Source organism: Engraulis encrasicolus, chromosome 5 (assembly GCF_034702125.1).
Source record: "Engraulis encrasicolus isolate BLACKSEA-1 chromosome 5, IST_EnEncr_1.0, whole genome shotgun sequence".
Lineage (NCBI taxonomy): Eukaryota > Metazoa > Chordata > Actinopteri > Clupeiformes > Engraulidae > Engraulis > Engraulis encrasicolus.
In genome coordinates this window covers 33,987,189-34,005,484 of record NC_085861.1, presented here as the reverse complement: position 1 = coordinate 34,005,484, position 18,296 = coordinate 33,987,189, and the positions used below count along the sequence as shown (strand labels likewise).

Here is an 18,296-nt window from a genome sequence, read left to right as displayed (position 1 = left end):
GAAAATGCTTGAATTTTTGGTTAAGTGCTTGAAAATGCTTGAAATTCGTGTTAAGTAATATTGTTAAGGTACATAAAAAATCTGAGGGGGTGAGATGTCAGATGGGATGTGCCATTTGACACCCTAAAATTGATTAGAATGCAGGAAATTGCATCTTAAAAACCCAAAATGTTCTGGGGGAGGACCCCCATACCCCCCTCCCACTCAGTCTACCAAGTGTCCCACAGTGGTTCCTAAAGTGGGGGCCATTGCACCCCTCCATGGTAGTAACCCCCCTGCCGCTCCCTCATACCAAACATTTCTAGAAAAAGCCTCTCGTCTCTTCTTGTTACACCTGTTTTTCCCATGAGCATGTGTGTTGCTGCGCTTCCCATAACCATCATCCAGTAGGCGACCTATTTAAAGGTGCTGGAAAATTGAAAATGTGGTGCTTGAAAGGTGCTTGAATTTGTTTATGAAAAAGGGGTGGGAACCCTGATTACAGTACACACCTAGCTTTTACGGGGTATTTGGTACATGTAATGTTTATTACATATATTCTTCTGACTGGTAATGGTGCGGTGAAAATACATTATAGTTTATAATTGAAATTAAAATGGCAAACTGCAATGAAGATATTTTTCAAAACATTTCACTTGCAAATCACACAACTGTCCTCAGTTTGCACTTTGAATCATAATAATACTATCTAGAAGCACTCAGAGAGTGCAAACCTCTGCCAAGGCCATGGGGTCACTGACGCCATAACATCTACAAGCTATGGAATGCTCAATAAAACAAGTTATTTTCCACATCTGAAGAGCCTACATTGTTTTCAAGTCTTTCTGCCTTGTTTTGGTGGAGTTAGAAACTGGAATGTCAACATTCACCCCATACCGCAATGGTGAAGAATACATTTTTTTAAATCCTGGATCCGGATCGTGATCCGGATCGCCACCTAAATGTAATCACTTGTTCCTTTTGTCATTTCCAACAACTCCAATTTAACCCAAAATAGGTTCATAACTTTTGGCGTTATCCTGCTGACAAAGAAACAAACCAACGTGACCAAAAACATAACCTCCTTGGCGGAGGTAATAATAATAGTCAGTGAGGATGTTTATTAACGTGTGTGTGTGTGTGTGTGTGTGTGTGTGTGTGTGTGTGTGTGTGTGTGTGTGTGTGTGTGTGTGTGTGTGTGTGTGTGTGTGTGTGTGTGTGTGTGTGTGTGTGTGTGTGTGTGAATACTGCTGCAGGTGCAGCTTGCTAATAACCTGTGTGAGCCTCGTGTGTCGGGGGCTTTGGCGCGGGTGCTGAGTGTGACCCCCACTCCGGAGAGGGCCCTGGACAACCCCACCGAAATAGATGAGAACACGCACGCTTACGTTGAGGAGGAGGAGGAGGAGGAGGAGGAGGAGAGGGTGGAAAACAGAGCACAACAGCCACACCAGAGGCCCCACAGTCAACCACACAGTGCACAGACCTCCCCTACAGGTGAGCTAGGCCAGTGGTTTCGAATTGGGGTCTGGGGACCACTGGGGAGGCTCGAAAGGGTTACTACAGCAAAATAACTGAATAAATTCAATAACTAAAGTAAAGCAAAATAAACAAAAAAAATCCAAATAATATTCCCATTTTAAGAATTGTGGCTTCTATTCAACTTTGTGAAATGACCTCATTCACACGCTACTTAACATTGGCACATTTAAAATGTTTCCAGCTTGTCATGATAAAGATTGGGAACCCCTGAGCTAAGCTACCACAAAATACAAATACATACAGAGATGAAAAAGAACAAGGATGTTTGCTCCCATTTTTATGTATTTTTTTCAATGAAATGAGAAAGGGTCCTTTAACGTGAAACGTAATAGAAAAATAGTGGGAGCAAAAATTCCTGCCTGAAGCAGACTTGTTCATCTCTTGTTTGTCTGTACTAATTTGGTCCTGCTCCCAGGTCAGATGTTTGGGTGTATGGGCTTTAACCTGTCTGAGCTACCACAGACAAACACCTGCCTCACAAAACACAGGCACCTGGGGAGAATGCCAAGAACCTGGCTAAGTAGTAATCCAGGTTGAATTAACCCCGAAGTGGTTGTAAACCATCTAATACAGGAGTATGGAGTCCTCATTTTCTTATTTAACTAAATGACAGCTGTGGTGTCTATTAGCAGATTTACTGCTTCATGCAGCTTAACATAGCCAGGGGTATCACTTAATCATGTTCTTGGAATACTCCCCTGCATCGACTTCAAGATGCATGAAACGTACAAACACGGTTAATTCAACAGAAACATTGTGGTCAGCGTTTATCTGTCCAAGATGCCCAAAAGCCAGACATGAAAGCCTTGTGGAGTGTTGTAACTTTTTATTAACCCACATTGCTAATTAAGATTATTAGCTGGGCCAATAAAATAGTCCATAACCCAATTTAATTAAAAAGACTTAATCTGGGCTAACGCCAGTTGCACAATAAAATAACCACCCGCCATCTGACTCGTGTATGTTTACCATTTACCAATTAATACTTAATAATATAGAAGTACTTGGGTATTAATTATCACTATTACATACTTAGTTATTATTTAGGTAATTGGGCTCAAACAGCCACAAGTATACATTACCCATCTTTGTGCAGGAGAACAGAGAAGGAAGCAGCCATAAAGTCACTCAGGAGAAGAAGTCCATTTGCCAAGAGATTACCAATTTATTGTACATTGAAAGTGAGAAGAGCAATTCAGTTATTACAGTTACCCATAGCATAACCAAAATGTCTGAAGGCAGCAGGGCAGAAGGCCCCATGTGCCTAAGATGCGTAGCATAGCGACCCGCTAGCACCAGGGCTATGCTGCCCAAATGGCAGCAGCCACCCAGCCTATCTCTTACCCAGCTCTCTCCTGAACCCCCGCAAGGGCCAACACCTTTTATACTCAGAAGTGACATCACATCATGTAACAAACATGGTCAAAGCATCAGTGCAGCAAGAAGATACAAGAATATATTCACAAGTCCTAGTCAGTTTGGAGTCTCCTCTGATTGTCTTTTAGAAGAACCACACCATATTCAATAGCTGTGTCCAAACTAAGATACCTCACCAACATGAATAGTGTGTGTCAGCTAAACTCAGTGGATCAGTCCAGACCTTCTGTCTGCAGGCCCAGCCATCCAACCTTCGGCCATGTCAGTGTGGACTGACCCTCAGCTATACTTGTTGCTTGGGCTACTCAGTTGGGGGGTGAGTGACCCGACACCTTGGCTAATGACGGGGCAGCTGTCCTAAGCATCCAGCTCTAGACCCCAAAAGTCTATTGCTGGCAGAGAAGCACATTTGAGAGCAAAACATCTCTAAAATGAAGCTAGTTTACATACAATATATTATCTGTTAATTTCCAATAAACAATAAAGAAAGGTAGTCAAATCTTCTACAGGAGGGCAAGGAGTTAATATATAAAGTTAATAAAACTGATAAGTTAAGTATGCTGTCTTGTATTTATATCCATGTTTCTTCTGAATTAAGCAATGGTGTGCAGTAAAACTTACTTTAGTTTTTACTGTAAAATTATTTATTTTATTGTTTATAGTTGATGGTATTATCTGGGAGAATCAGCTGTTGCTTATGACCAGACATATGAAAACGTCATATTTTTTCTGTTGTAATGCAGATATTTGTTACTACTTATGTTACCCTTTTACTAGCTGATTACTACTAGTAGTTGCTGCTGCTTTAATATGCATGTGAATCTGCTTGATTTTTTTTCTCAGAGTTTGCTCAAAATGTAGTCTCATTGTGGTATTTCTGTGATGACCTCTGGGAGATAGCTTTTTTTTTGGCTCTCTACCGTACCCATTTGCTTTGAATGGTCATTATCAGTGAAAGGCAAATGCCTACAAGTGAAACTGTATTTCTATTACATACTGTTACAGAGCATTCGTCCCTTCACCAGATATACTTTCTGCTTGCAGTCCACTGGGCTGCTTCACATTAGAATAGTGTAGACATAAAACCAGATGTGGCCAAAGTAAAAGTAGAGGTAAAAAGCAAAACCTGCCATAGTTTTCTTCCAACACAAGTGTACCTGACTCTGAGCTGGTTGGATCAGATTTGAGGGTTTTCTTTTTGGGGTTTTAGTTAGGGTTTTTTTTCTTCCAGTAATGTCCAGCCACCTCATTAGGTACAAGGGAATAACTGGTGTAGGCAAACCGTTATGTAATATCATGAGCTTCTGTTGTACTAACACCGTTCATTTACTTTTACTTGGCCACCTCTGCATAAAGCACAATTGGCAGACAGTAAAAATAATGAGCGACTGAAAGAGTGAAACATGTGCTGGTTTGTTACAGCGCATGTATTGAGTTATTTTAGTTTATTAATCGATTGTCCAAGAAAAGGTGATTCAATTATTTAAGCGCAGTTTCAGCTCTGCATACAACTGCATGTCTGATGACATGCACTTTGATCACAATTCACTTTAACGCATTGCGATAGCGCGTTTTAGTTTGCGTTTTCGCGGCGGCACATGAGATTATTATTATGAGATTATTCTATTCAGCGGATCAACCATGAACCACGCTTAATGCTAAAACCGTCAGATTTACTTGTGATATTTTGCCTTGAAAAAAGTCACACCAATGACATTCCCTCAGCCTCAGGTAACCCGTAAAATGATGTATATGTTGTTAAATTAAATATGCCGTGCTTGTCACATTTGAATCGTGAAAGACGGTCCGGGGGTTCGTCTAAACCAGGGTCGAAGACAAAAGTGTCTGCTATAAAATGTAACGAATCGCGAATTCCAGTTGTCGAGTTCCATCCGTTTTGGATAGCCTACTACCTATTACTCTTGATCAGAAACGGAACCGAGCCGCTTCGACGCATATTTATAAACCCTGTGATTTTTGCAGAGGTTCATCAAAGGTAATCGGTTCATCCATCCAGCAGTGGCCGAAGAAAGCTCAGTTTGGACGATAGACTATAGTGTGACGTATCCGACTTTTCTGAGGAATTTAACCAATCAACAGGGGAAATTTCTGTGATTGACACCGGATCTGTCTTTATGGTAATAGCCTGCTGCAAGCAAGCCAGACTAGATCCAAGTGCATATCGGCCGGGCTGCTGTATGTCTTCCCCCAAATCTTCCACCAGACTAGTAGCTTACCTCTTCCCCGCTGACTAGAGATGCGCTCCTAAGCAAGCGCTCCTCAACACTACACATGCAGCAACATGCGCTCGGAATTTTGATCCCTCCTGTGTGTGTTTTTATGCGTCCTGCGCAGTCGTGCTTTGATTCCAAGCGCCATGTGAAACACATGATTGTATGCAAATCGCTGCGTCTACGAGCTCAGCCAATCTTTCGCAAACTCATGAGGTTTTTTTAAATGTAGCGTTTTGGAGAAAACATTGCATTGGTTTGTCCCCTGAGGCAAATAAAAAAACTGTTTTCTCCGTCCGTGTTTGAGCGTGTATGTAGGTCAGCGTGGGTTTAGCGGCAGCTTTGGCCAAGCTGCGTCAGACTAAGCCGAGAGGAATTTGAGCAGAGCCCTCCCCCGTAGGCGGGGGCCTAGCGAGGACTGGCCTAGTTAGGCTTGATCCTTTTTCTTGCGTCTGTAAGAGAGAGAGAGGGAGAGAGGGGAAACGAGTTGTGTAACACAGAGAAGATAGACGTTTTGCTTGAGCACACATGTGTTAGGTTGTTTTTGCTTGTCTGCCTGCCTGTGGCTTTTTTTATTCACATTGCTTAGCTTAAAAGAGGAACAAACCTAAGGAAGTTCGCAATGAAAGTGTTAAGTGGAGAGGGGGAGGGGAGCTTGGCTTAGCTAGCCTAGCCTAGTGTCAGAGAACCAACAGGAACAAAGGCAGAGACATCGCTCAGCTTGTGACATTAACCAAGAGGGGGGTGCAGGCGTCGTAGAATGCATTCGCCCTTACCCTGCTGCCTTTAGGCTTAGCTTTAGCAATCCAGGGCTGGCTTAGTAGAGAGCAAAATACTCTAAAACCACAAGGGGAGTTTTGAAAATCTCTGTCCAAGCGAATTTTTCTGCAATCTTCGGTCCAACCAAGGTGTCTTGGAGTATTTGCTCCAAGCGTGGCATTCTAGCATTTTTGAGTTGGAGCCGCCACAGCAGCAGCAGCAGCAAGAATGTCCTCTCTGTACATCTCCAACGCGGCGGTTGGCAAGGCGCGCTCGTCCAACTTTACGCTGTCGGAGAAGCTGGACCTGCTGCGGCTGGCGCAGCCCCACATCCGTCTGCTGGAGGACCACACCAACAAGCACGCCGTCATCATCGACAAGAACCGCTGCTGGGAGAGCATCTCGCAGCGCTACAACGGCCTGGGCGGGGAGAGGCCGCCGCGCACGGCCCAGGGCCTCCGGACACTCTACAAGCGGCTGAAGGAGGCCGCCAAGCAGGAGGTGCTCCTGCGGAGCCACGCCCAGCCCGAGTACCGCGGCAGCCTCAGCGAGCCCACCAAGCGCGTCATGGAGATGATCCCACATCTCTTCCACACGCTGGAAAGGTGAGATGTGTACCCACACACACACACACACACACACACACACACACACACACACACAACTTCATGAAAAATGGTACCGCATCTCTTCCATACTCTGGAGAGGTGAGATATACCATCTCACACACACACACACACACAGACACACACACACACACGATGATCTTCATCTCTTCCATTCCCTGGAAAGGTGAGATGTGTACACACACACATGCACCCAAGATACTGCCTCTCTTCCACTCTCTGGAGAGGTGAGATATACGAACACACAACGCACGCATTCACATATATTCAAGAGACGACACTGCCTCTCTTCCATCTTCGGGAGAGGTGAGAGACACACACACACACACTCTCAGAGATGAGATGTGTAAGTACACATTGACAAGCTAATTCCCCATGTCTTCCTCTTCTTGTCTGGAGAGGTACACAAGAGATGTACAAAGCTACACACAGACTCCTATGCCCTTGCAGAATACACACACACACACACAAACACACACACACACACATATACACACACACACACACACACACACACACACACACACACACACACACACACACACACACACACACACACACATTAACGTGATGATGCCCCATCTCTTCCACTCTGTGTGTGTGTTTGTGTGTGTGTGTGTGTGATTGACTTAAACACCCATGGGTCAGATGCTTTTGATATGTCAATGCATGCATGCACGCACACACAAACACACACACACACACACACACACTCTCACAAAACCTGCCCTAGATGCCTCTTGATACTGATAACTAGACCGATCTCACACACACGCACACTCAAACTCAGACTTGGCACCTGTCGCCCTTCTCACTTCCCCACTTAAATCTCCGTGCGGATGTCTGAGTGCCGGTACACGACAGGAAAGGGCAGGACAGGTGAGCTCGTTAACTGTACCATAGCGTTTGATCGCAGGCGCAAACAGGATTAGGATGTGAATTACTAAGCTAGACTGATCCCATTGAGGCGTCTCACTTTCCTTTTAAGTTAAGATACATACGCACATGGTGCCACACATTGCCTGAAGTTACTGTGCAAGTAGAATGCTGTTGCTGTGTAGGATAACAGCAATAAATAGATAGATAGACTTGTATTGTCCCCACGGAGAAATTCGTTCACTCAACCATCACAAACTTGTCACAACCAACATAAAGCATACATCAACAAACATCAACAAACGATAAACAGTACAAGAACACTAACAAGAAATGTAATAGAAATGAATAATGCAGCCGTGGTCTTATGGCTAGGGAGGACGGTTGCAGGTGACTCAGACTGTTGCAGGTTACTAAGTCACTTTGGATAAAAGCGTCATCCATTTCTTTTTTTTCTTTTTTTTAAAAGGTATTTTTTGGGGCTTTTATGCCTTTATTTGATAGGACAGTTTGAGATTGTGACAGGAAGCTAGTGGGAGAGAGAGACGGGGTGGGATTGGGAAATGACCCCTGCCGGACTCGAACCGGGGTCCCCGTGGGCATGCAAGCCCAAATGTGGGGAGCGCCACCTTGTCATCCATTTCTAATGTAATGTAATCTAATGGAAAATGTGGAGTCGGTTGGTCATATGGTATGGCAGCTGTAGCCTAATGGTTAGAGACTTGGTGTGGGGACAGAGCGCTGGAGAATTCCTTCTAGGTGTGGGCGATATAGACGCTACATCATGTAAAAATGTGGCCAACCATAGAGATTTTGGGTCATACCGGCATACTGTGATGGGTCGTCACTCACAACAGTCACAAGTGAAAAAATGTTGGCCGGTAGCCTCAACTAATTGATGGCACTATTTCATTCTTACAATAAAACTGTGAGCATAGGAATATGTTAGGGATGCACGATGTTAAAAATTTCGGCCGATACCGATATCCGATTATGATATTGCGGTTTTGGCCGATGACCGATATTAACCGATACCGATGTTTTTCTTTCTTTTAAAAAAAAAAAGAGATGACAATGATGCAAACAAACAGAATTTTTGAATGTCGTCTTATTTCCAAAAACACTTTTTAACTCCCTGTGATAATTAGATAAAAAATAGAGACAAAATAGAAGACAAACAGTGAAAGTCATCGTCAAGTCCATTCTTTTAGAACCGTAACATATTAAAAAAAACATCGGCGTTAACATCGGCCCAGTTTTACCCATCAGACCGATGTCCGATGTGTTGAATATCGGCCGATATCGGCCGATACCGATACATCTGGCCGATACATCGTGCATCCCTAGAATATGTATGCATTTTAGGCCATGTTGTCCACCCCAATTCGAGTCCCACCATAACAATTAGGTAGGGGATGGCTAAAGTGCCCTTGAGCAAGGCGCACTCTCTCCCTACAATGCTTCAGGGACTGAAACCAATGCCCTGTACCCAGGGCTCTAAATTAACTTAATCACAAGCCAATAGTAGTGGTAGTAGGATGGTTAAGGTCAATCTCACTAGCCAATCACACCCACACAAATGGGTCAAAGTTGCTAGTCGGTTGGTCTTTTCTACCAGCCAAACTGAAATTTCACCAGCATTTGGCCAGATGGCTGGTTTTAAGTTAAAGCCCTGCCTGTACCTGAATGACTGTAAGTCGATTTGGTTAAAAGTGTCAGCTAAATGTGCTGTAATGTAATGCAATGCTACACGGGTGACTGTACAGAATCAAAGGGGTATTCATGGGAACCTGTTGCTAAGCACAATGAGTAAAGTCTGAAGTGATCCACATAAAGTAGTTGTGTGTATAGCATGAATTACGTTGCGTGTGTAGCTGAATTGTACACGTCTTTAAATTTATCCAAAACATGTGTGATGTGGCGGGTCTAAGCAGTCCTTCGGAACGCAAAAGTTGCCATCCTATTTGAGTACACCGCGTCAGCAGCACTGATGTAAAATCTTTGTTGCAATGTGGCAATGTCTGATGCAGAAGCATCCTATATTTTGTCAACTTCACATGGCATTCTGCCCAGTGAAACTTGACTTGTCACATTTGACCTTCACACTGCTTGCTTGTTTTAGTCAGTGAGACCAAATCTTCATGTAAATCATGAGGCTGAATCATGAGCTCCACAGCGGTGTGTCTGTCTAATCATTTGGAAGTTTGGTATGTCCACATAGCCTCGCAAGCCATCCTACGTACTTCCGCCAAAGGATTGGCTCCACTACGGTAGTCTGGCTGTGCTTCTCTGTGGAGTTTCTGGAGCGGTAGGATTTTGATTTTGAAGGGGGAGAACGCTCGTGACAATGACGTTAACATCTGCGCCAGAGCCATTGGTCTGCTATGTTGTTGTTGAGTAACTGTCGGCGATTGGGTGAGAGGTGTCCAATCATTTCAAACCATAACTGAGTGCAAACTTCCTGCTTCCTACAATCGCTTCAGAGCAAACAAATGCCAGACCATGAATACAAAATGAAATGGTAGTATTATGGGATGGTCTGCACCAGGTTAGTGTTCACATCCACCATTGAAATAATCCAGGTGCCAGACAAAACTAGGAACTAGTGAGAGAGTGGTCTGCACACTAGTTGTATACTCTCTCTCACGCTGTGTCTGTCTAACCCCACATTGGTCTAGTTGCAGTAACCAATACCCTGTACCCAAATAGCAGTAAAACATTTTAGATACCTAATGTAATGTAATGCAAAAAAGTACACTGCCTGGCCAAAAAAAGGTCACCCACACTTAATATGCGGACTGCCTTTAGCTTTGATTATGGCACACAATTGGTTTTGCAGTGTTTCAATAAATGTCTGCAATTTCTTGATTTAATTCCTTCCAGTTTTGCATTACAAGATCCTGTACTGGTGATGGTAGTGTCTGAATGCTGTGCAAAGCCTTTTCCAGCTCATCTCAAAGATTCTCTCTGAGAATGAGGTCTGGACTCTATGTTGGCCAACCCATGTGTAAAAATGACCCATCATGCTCTCTGAACCATGTTTTCAACATTTCCTGATGATTCTTGGCATTGCCATTGTGGAAGTGCATGCCATCAGGAAAGAAAACATTTTTTTTTATTTATTTTTTTGCAACTTTAATTTTTATTGAAAGAATGTTCTTATCATTCACAAGAGTGCTCCTGTAGATCTTTAAACATACAAAAATTGCCACATACCCACGTTGTGAAATTCCCATGTGAAAAATGACAGTCAAAACACACAAACTAACAACAAAAACACAATAATAACAATAATTAAGGAAACAAAACAACAGAGCGAAAAAAAAACAAAAACAAAACAACAACAACACACACACACACACACACACACACACACACACACACACACACACACACACACACACACACACACACACACACACACACACACACACCACAAGCAGGTACATAAAAGGTCTCTCATCCAACCAATAAGTTACATCATCTTGCTGTAAACACTGTATGAAATAGTCCACACTAGAAAACCCATCCTCAAGAACTGTCCTCCCCCTCTATAACTCTCAACCATGGAGACCACCTAGCCTGGAATTGCTCCTCCTGTAGTCTTTTTGTAGTAATTTAAATGTTATCTTCTCCATTGTGTATATTCCCTTAACTATGTCCAGCCAAGTATCATATCTTGGTGGATCCACCTTGAGCCAACTAAGCGTGATAGACTTCTTAGCTGCAGCAAGAAGAATATGCAACAAGTATATTCTCTTTTTGCTCATGGTCTGAGTTTGAACTGCACCCAGAATGGCCAAGAACGGACCCCTCACTATTGTGGAGCTGAAAATGTTATCTATAGAGTCAAGTATCTCCTTCCAGAAGTCCTTTAAGACAGGGCAGCTCCAGAAAATGTGAAGGTGGTTAGCACATTGTTCCCCCAGGCTCTACAACAGGCCCCTGATTGAAGTGGATTAAATTTAGAGATGATGTGAGGTGTTCTCAAGAACTTATGGACTATTTTCCATTGAAACTCTCCAAATATTGGCATTAGTGACTTTATGTATTTGCAAAGAGATATTCTCCCAGATGTCGTCCATGATTAACATACCAAGAAGAAAACATTTATTGATGGAAATTCCCAGAGGTGGAAAGTAACTAATTACTTTACTCGCGTTACTGTAATTGAGTAGCTTTTTTGTGTACGTGTACTTTTTAAACTACTTTTAAAAAATTGTAATTTTACTTTTACTTGAGTACATTTTCTTTCGAGTAATGTACTTCAGTACATTTTACAACACAATCGTTACTGAGTAAAAAAAACAAAAAAAAATAGAATTCTAGCCTAGTTTATAAAGAGTTGGCGTGTGCGACCTCTCACTCAAACACTGATGGCTGACATGGAGGCTGACGATGGAGATTCACTTAACTCAGAGGAGATCAACATTAGCTGTTCTTCCTCTAACCCAGTGCACCCCTTCCCTTGCACATCTAGAGGCAGAAGACGCTGATTGTTACAAAGTAACTTTTTACTTTTACTCAAAGTTCATTTTAAATTATTTACTTTTTATTTGAGTAGATTTTTTGACTGGTAAATTTACTCGTACTTGAGTACATTTTAAACAGAGTAACAGTACTTGTACTCGAGTACAATATTTTAGTACTCTTTCCACCTCTGGAAATTCCTGTTCATTCACTATATTCAGGTAGTCAGCTGTCCTCATTCTTTGAGCCCATACTGTAGCTGAACCTACCACCAAACGTTTCAGTGACTGCATGAGTACAGGATGTGTCTTTTGACGTGGTTGTTTTCTAAAAGAGAAGCAAACCATCGCACCAGAGTGATTTGGGCAGCACAATACATGATTTTCACTCATGGATTGGCCACCATCAGTGAGTCCAGATCTCAACCTCATTAAGGACCTTTGGGATGTATGGGAGAAAGCTTTGCAAAATGTTCAAACGGCAATACAAAATTTGTAACTGCATCTTTTATTGAGACCGCAAGTCTTTGTGACTTTGTGATGCATCAAGAGCCAAGGTATCCAAGGTAATGTCTGCATACCACCAGGAAGGATGAACCACATCCAACAGGATTAACTGTAGATGCAAGAGGAAGCTGTCTGATTTCTCAGAAAGGGATGTTTGGGTACTAACCCGGACTATATCCATAAAAAAAACATAAAATCACAGCTGTTCAAATCATGTTAGAATTAAATGTGCACCTCAACTCTCCTGTTTCCACTAGAACGGTCCATTGAGAGCTCCACAGGGTCAATATAAACGGCCGGTCACCCAAATATCCCTTTCAGACAGCTTCCTCTTGCGTCCACAGTTAATTCTGTTGGATCATCCCTCTTGGTGGTATGCGGACATAACCTTGGATACCGTGCGTCTTGATACATCACGAAGACTTGCTGTCTCGATCAAAGATGGAACAGTTACACAAACACCAAGAATTTCTCCTTTTTGAACTCTGATATGTCAGGCATAATGTTGAGTGCATTGCAAATTTTTGAGCAACACTGTGTTCTTGCCGTACTAATTGAATCTTCACACTTCACCTTACTGGTGCAATGTGCAATTAATGAAGATTGGCCAAGAGGCTGGTCCACTTGAGCCATGCAACTTCCCACACTAAAATGACAGGTGTTTCTGTTGTTTTGTCCAACTCCTGTATGTCTATTGTAAAGTAGGTGTAATATACAGTATGTCTTTTTTTCTCTCTGTTGTAGACTACAGTACAGGAGAGATTCCCCTGTGGAGCAGCCAGGAAGCAGCTCGTCTGGGCCCGCCCTGTCCGACTACCACGGTGTCACCATGGCTGTGCGCGTCGAGTCAGAGGACGTCAAACCCCCTCCCGACCTGCCCCTCGTCGCCTTGACCAATCACGTCCCTGTGACGCCGGCTGCGTCCACCATCACGCACACCTCCACGCACGTGGCGCTCTCCCTTCCCCACGGCAGCGACATCGCCAGAGGACCCGGTGGAGAGGAAGAAGAACAAGAAGAGGTAGAGGCGGAACTAGAAGAGGAGACGGACTTGCATAACTATGACCCTTCCCTCTCCCCGAGCCCGTCCTCCATACATCTCCCACTGTCGCCAACGGTAGCGCACCTGAGGCGCGGTAGCCTGTACCACCACCAGAGGGAGATGATGGTCCCTCACAGGTTCACCGCCGGACTGGAGGCCGAGTCGCTGCAGATGATGCGCGAGGAGCACGAGCTGGTCTTGGCCAATCACAGGAAGGTCGGCCTGTACCTGGACGAGAAGAGGGAGGGGCTTAAACGGCGTCAGCAGCTAGAGGAGGAGCTCCTGAGGGCAAAGGTCAAAGTGGAGAGACTGAGGGTCGCACGGCTCAGACAAGGACTGCCACACGTCTAGCGTGTGTGTGTTTGTGTGTTTGTTTGTGCGTGTACATGTGTGCACGTGTGTGTGAGAGAGTAAGAGAGAATAGTATTGAAAAGAGGCCATTTTTAATGACCGTGGCCGTACCAAACTGTTCTGAGAACAGAAGTAAAGAAAGGGTGCATACATGTAAAACGGTGTGCGAGTGACAAGTGCAACATGATGTGCATGTGCAATCTCTGTGTGAGTGAATACTGGTATCGTGTTTACCTGTCGTTGTTGTCTCTTTGTAATTGAAAAAAGAGGCTTATTTGAATGAGCGTGGCCATACCAACCTGAGAACACAAGTGAAGAAAGAGTTCTGTTATCCAGGGTCTGTTTCCATTTCTGTGTTGTCTTACAATGTCAACATCCATGTAGTCTTTAGTTTTGTATGAGAAAAAAAATGAGTTGGAAGTCTCTGTTTCAGATCATGCTGACATTTCATTCCAAGCTGAAAAATGTAGCTGACAAATGTAACACCGCTGGTTCAATATTGGACGTACTCTGTTGCAGACACGCTCATGTCTTCACTTGTCTTGTTGTGGTGCCACTTGAAGCTTGTGCATTATTTTCATGGCTACTAGTCTGCAGCTGCAAGTCCATTTGGGCGGAAAAGGGGGGATTTGTACAAATTCAAATAAAAAAGTATTTTTTGTATTAAATGACTGTCCTGTTCTTTCTAATGTTGTCATAAGTTTTTGCGTACTTTGACTTAAATATTGTTTTGTACCGCGCACGGGCACACACACACACACACACACACACACACACACACACACACACACACACACACACACACACACACACACACACACACACACACACACACACACACACACACACACACACACACACACAGGTTAGTTCCAGCTTCTTTACTGCCCTCTACTGACATGATCTAAATTTTGTGTTTTTTTGTGTTTCTGTGTGTTCGTTCATGTGCATGTGTGTTTATCTAAGATGATATTGATTATGATTATGCATCTTTCAAAGCTTTTCATACTTTATTAATTACTGAAATCCACAGTTATTTCTATTTTTAAAAGTTGCATTAATGGATATGTAGCCGTTTCAGAGTACAAATCTGGTAATGTAACTTGAACTGTACCATTTTCTTGATTGAAACAGCCTGTGATTTCACTAATTAATTTTAGCTAATTAGCTAATGCTAATTAAAACAATGAAAAATTTTAGTTCTTTTCAACACTAAAAACTGCCTTGCTTAATAATTTGAAATGGTAGGAGCAGTGCATTTGAAGGTTTTTTTTTTCAATACTGGCACCATTGGAAGGTTTGTTCAAAACCATTTGATTTGTACTCCAATGGTTGATGACTTGAATATTATGATGACTGTCATTGATATTGATTATTTGGAGAAATAAGTGAAATAGTAATTTGCATAATAATGTGAAACACAGTCTAAGTAGTATTGCATTTGTGTCTGGCAGCACACAGTCATGATGGGGAAGCAAGGTCAGGCACCTACAGCATGGCGGGGGACAGGGTAGCGAGGTATGGGAGGCAATACCTATATATCCAGGAAGAAGGGAATCTTTTTTTTTAAAGCCTTTATTAACTGTGGCTACTCATTAAAATGGCAACATGTTTCAATCACCAATGTGGTCTTCATCACGGCCCTTTTTTACGCATAACTACAGTATATTATATGTCCAATGTTGTCTCCAGGTGTCATGTCATGTTGATATGCCTTTTGTCAGTGGGTCATTTCACTATGTTTATTAACATCACCATTTCCTAAAGTGAAATTGGTATGGCATTACCTAATAAGTATTTAGACACCTCTTGATGCGTCTTCAATATTCAGTCATGCTGAGCCATGCATAATGTGTGTTTTTCAGAGCGCTACTTCAGTGTGATGTGGTGCAAAGCCTCCAACAGGAAACACAAGCGCTGGGAGGGTGACGCCGTGCTGATCACCAAGGGCCGCAGTGTGGTGCTGAAGGACATGGAGGGGAAGGACATTGGTCGAGGTGAGCCAGTCACATTTACATTTTCATTTTGCCAATGCTTTTATCCAAACCAATATACAGTCACTAGGTACAGAGTATTGGTTTACGGTCCTTGGAGCAAGGTGGAGTTAGGTGCCATGCTCACGGGGAGGGCCGGGCCAATCGGCAATTGCTCAGCCCGGGGCGGCACCTGCAAGGGGGTTGGGGCATCAACGACATTAGAGCTATTAACGTGTTATTTCTTTTTTTGTCAGCAGTTATAGGCGTTTTTTTTTTTTCGACGATAGAAGGCGGGCTGCCAGTCATTGTAGGATTGCCACTCTTCAACACGTGGATGATGTCGGCTCTTTTTTTGTTGTTGTTTGAACGGGTGGATGGGCTTTGGCCAAATCTTGTATGCTGATACTCCATGGAAGGTACATGAACTGCTTAACTTTTTAAAGCCAGTGCATTCAAGATGGCATCCTAATGGATTGAACGATTTTTAAATGTTTTATTTCACCTTTATTTTACTAGGGTAAAGCACATTGACGCAGTTGCCTCTTTTTCAAGTGGGGCCTAGCCAAGAGAGCAGCAAAAAAACGCAAAAAACGATGTGGAGACAGAATCAACGCTTTTTGTTATCGAGTTCTCTTCTACATGTTTTCACTTGCAGTATTGTTCTGTTGTATATGGGTGGTTGATGTTTAAGGGCGTAACACATAAAAAAAAAGTTATTCCAATTCCTGAAAAAATTGATGGAAAAAATTGGGAAAAAATAGAAAAAAATAAAGCACTTAGTGGTCCGTGGAATTTCGCCTAATTTTTTGCCATTTTTGGGAAAATGTGTCCTGCATCAACACATTGCATAGGCATGTCACACCGCAGGAAAATGAAGTCACACCACAGGAAATTCACTGCATTATGGCCATTTTAATCCTTTTGTATACATGACTGAAATTTGAGCTTATGCTAACTTAATAATGATATTGTGTTTAATCTTAATATGCGTTTTCATTTACAAAAAAAAAATATTTCCTTCTATAAGAGCAGTCACACCACAGGACACCATAAAATTAACCCTCAGCATTGCGTGGTAGAAACATTGCAATGTGAAGATATATTAAGAGGTTAATAGTCATCTTAAACTTCCACAGCACTCTCCAATAACTGAGACTCTTTAAGACCCTTGTAGTTGGCCTTGCAGCTGCCCGTTCACAAACATTGACATACATGTCACCACACAGGACGCAATTTGTGTTACGAAATTGAACTTGTAGTTAATATTACTGTCTCTTCACATTCACATATCTTAATATAAAGTTAATATTTATGCAATCATGCCAAATGCTTCATACATTCAAAATGTTGTTGGTTAATTTATATATATATTATATATATATAAATATATATATATTTATATATATATATTATATATATATATATTAGAGATGTCCGATAATATCTGCCCACCGATATTATCGGCCCGATAATACATAAAAATGTAATATCGGTATCAGATTTTTGACCTATCAAAACCGATATAATAATGCTTGAATTACTGTACACTTTTCTCCTTAATTATTTTTCTATTTTGCACAGACGATGTTAATATTTGGAAAGCTTTGTTGCATTCGAGAATGCATCTAGTGGGGCGTTACAATAAAATTAAGCATATTTTATTCCACAACAGATGTGTAATGTTAAATAAATTTTGTTTTGAGGAAAAATAACCCACATATATCGACATCGGTATGGGACGATATCGGAATCGAAAATTGAGAGTTGGACAATATCGGCATATCGGACATCGGCAAGAAAGCCAATATCGGACATCTCTAATATATATATATATATATATATATATTATATTCCAGGTTTCATTAATGTTACAGTCACACAGCAGGATATTTGACATATAAACCTTTACATAAATCTTAAAAAATATGTTTCTTCTCATCTAAGACTAATATGAAACATGCGTCTCTGATTGGCTCACTCCTCCTGCTCTCGTGGAAATGCGTCTCTGATTGGCCCCGTCCTCCTGTTCTAGGAGAGATTGTAATGGGAAACAGAGTCGCCACTTTCCCGGGTGGTACTGCACTATAGGGGTGCCAACAGAGGCGTGCAGGCTCCATTCAGGGCTGTGCTGTGCTCTTTTGACAGAAACCCCTAGGCGAGCTGCAGGAGTGGGCATGCTGTATGTATGAGGCTTTGTGCCGTGTGTGTATCTGAGAGTAGCAACCAGCTGATAGCTAAGACGACACCAGACGTTGCTTCTTTTGGAAAAAAGCAGAAAAAAAATACTCAATGTGTTTTTAGAAAAATGGGTCGACATAAACCTTTGTGGGCAACGCCTTCTTTCGACGTGACGCAACACAGAAAGGCTTTCGTGATTCGCTCGTTTCTCTGCATTATTTATGTCAATTGGGAAACACCGGGAAACACAGCCAGGCGAGGTGATGCACCGCTATGAGAGCCTTGTGAACTTAACTTGGGGTGACCGTCCGATTTTCAAAAGGAGTGAGTAAAACTGTGTTTTATCGGAAGTTGGCCTTTAAAGGAAAAATATCAGTTTTGTAGGT

General features: G+C 42.4%; 2 protein-coding genes across 3 annotated transcripts in view; both read left to right on the top strand.

Annotated features, from left to right (window-relative positions):
• The window catches only part of rad54b (RAD54 homolog B), a 30,286-nt gene that overhangs the window by 1,393 nt on the left and 10,597 nt on the right, over positions 1–18,296 (top strand). For both annotated transcript variants that reach the window (XM_063199163.1, XM_063199164.1), the window contains exons 3-4: positions 1,236–1,473; positions 15,622–15,753. In XM_063199163.1, coding sequence (XP_063055233.1) covers positions 1,236–1,473; positions 15,622–15,753 — 370 coding nt within the window. The remainder of the gene's footprint in view (positions 1–1,235; positions 1,474–15,621; positions 15,754–18,296) is intronic.
• On the top strand, positions 5,631–14,377 carry LOC134449298 (fibrinogen silencer-binding protein). The gene is made up of 2 exons (XM_063199165.1): positions 5,631–6,490; positions 13,108–14,377. The coding sequence occupies exons 1-2, from the start codon at positions 6,114–6,116 to the stop codon at positions 13,754–13,756; spliced, it is 1,026 nt and encodes a 341-aa protein (XP_063055235.1). The 5' UTR covers positions 5,631–6,113; the 3' UTR covers positions 13,757–14,377.

Bases quoted from the DNA above. Each gene is read 5' to 3' on its own strand.
- LOC134449298 (XM_063199165.1), top strand. From the start codon at position 6,114: ATGTCCTCTCTGTACATCTCCAACGCGGCGGTTGGCAAGGCGCGCTCG. The intron at 6,491-13,107 runs GTGAGATGTGTA...TCTCTGTTGTAG, and splicing joins CTCTTCCACACGCTGGAAAG to ACTACAGTACAGGAGAGATT.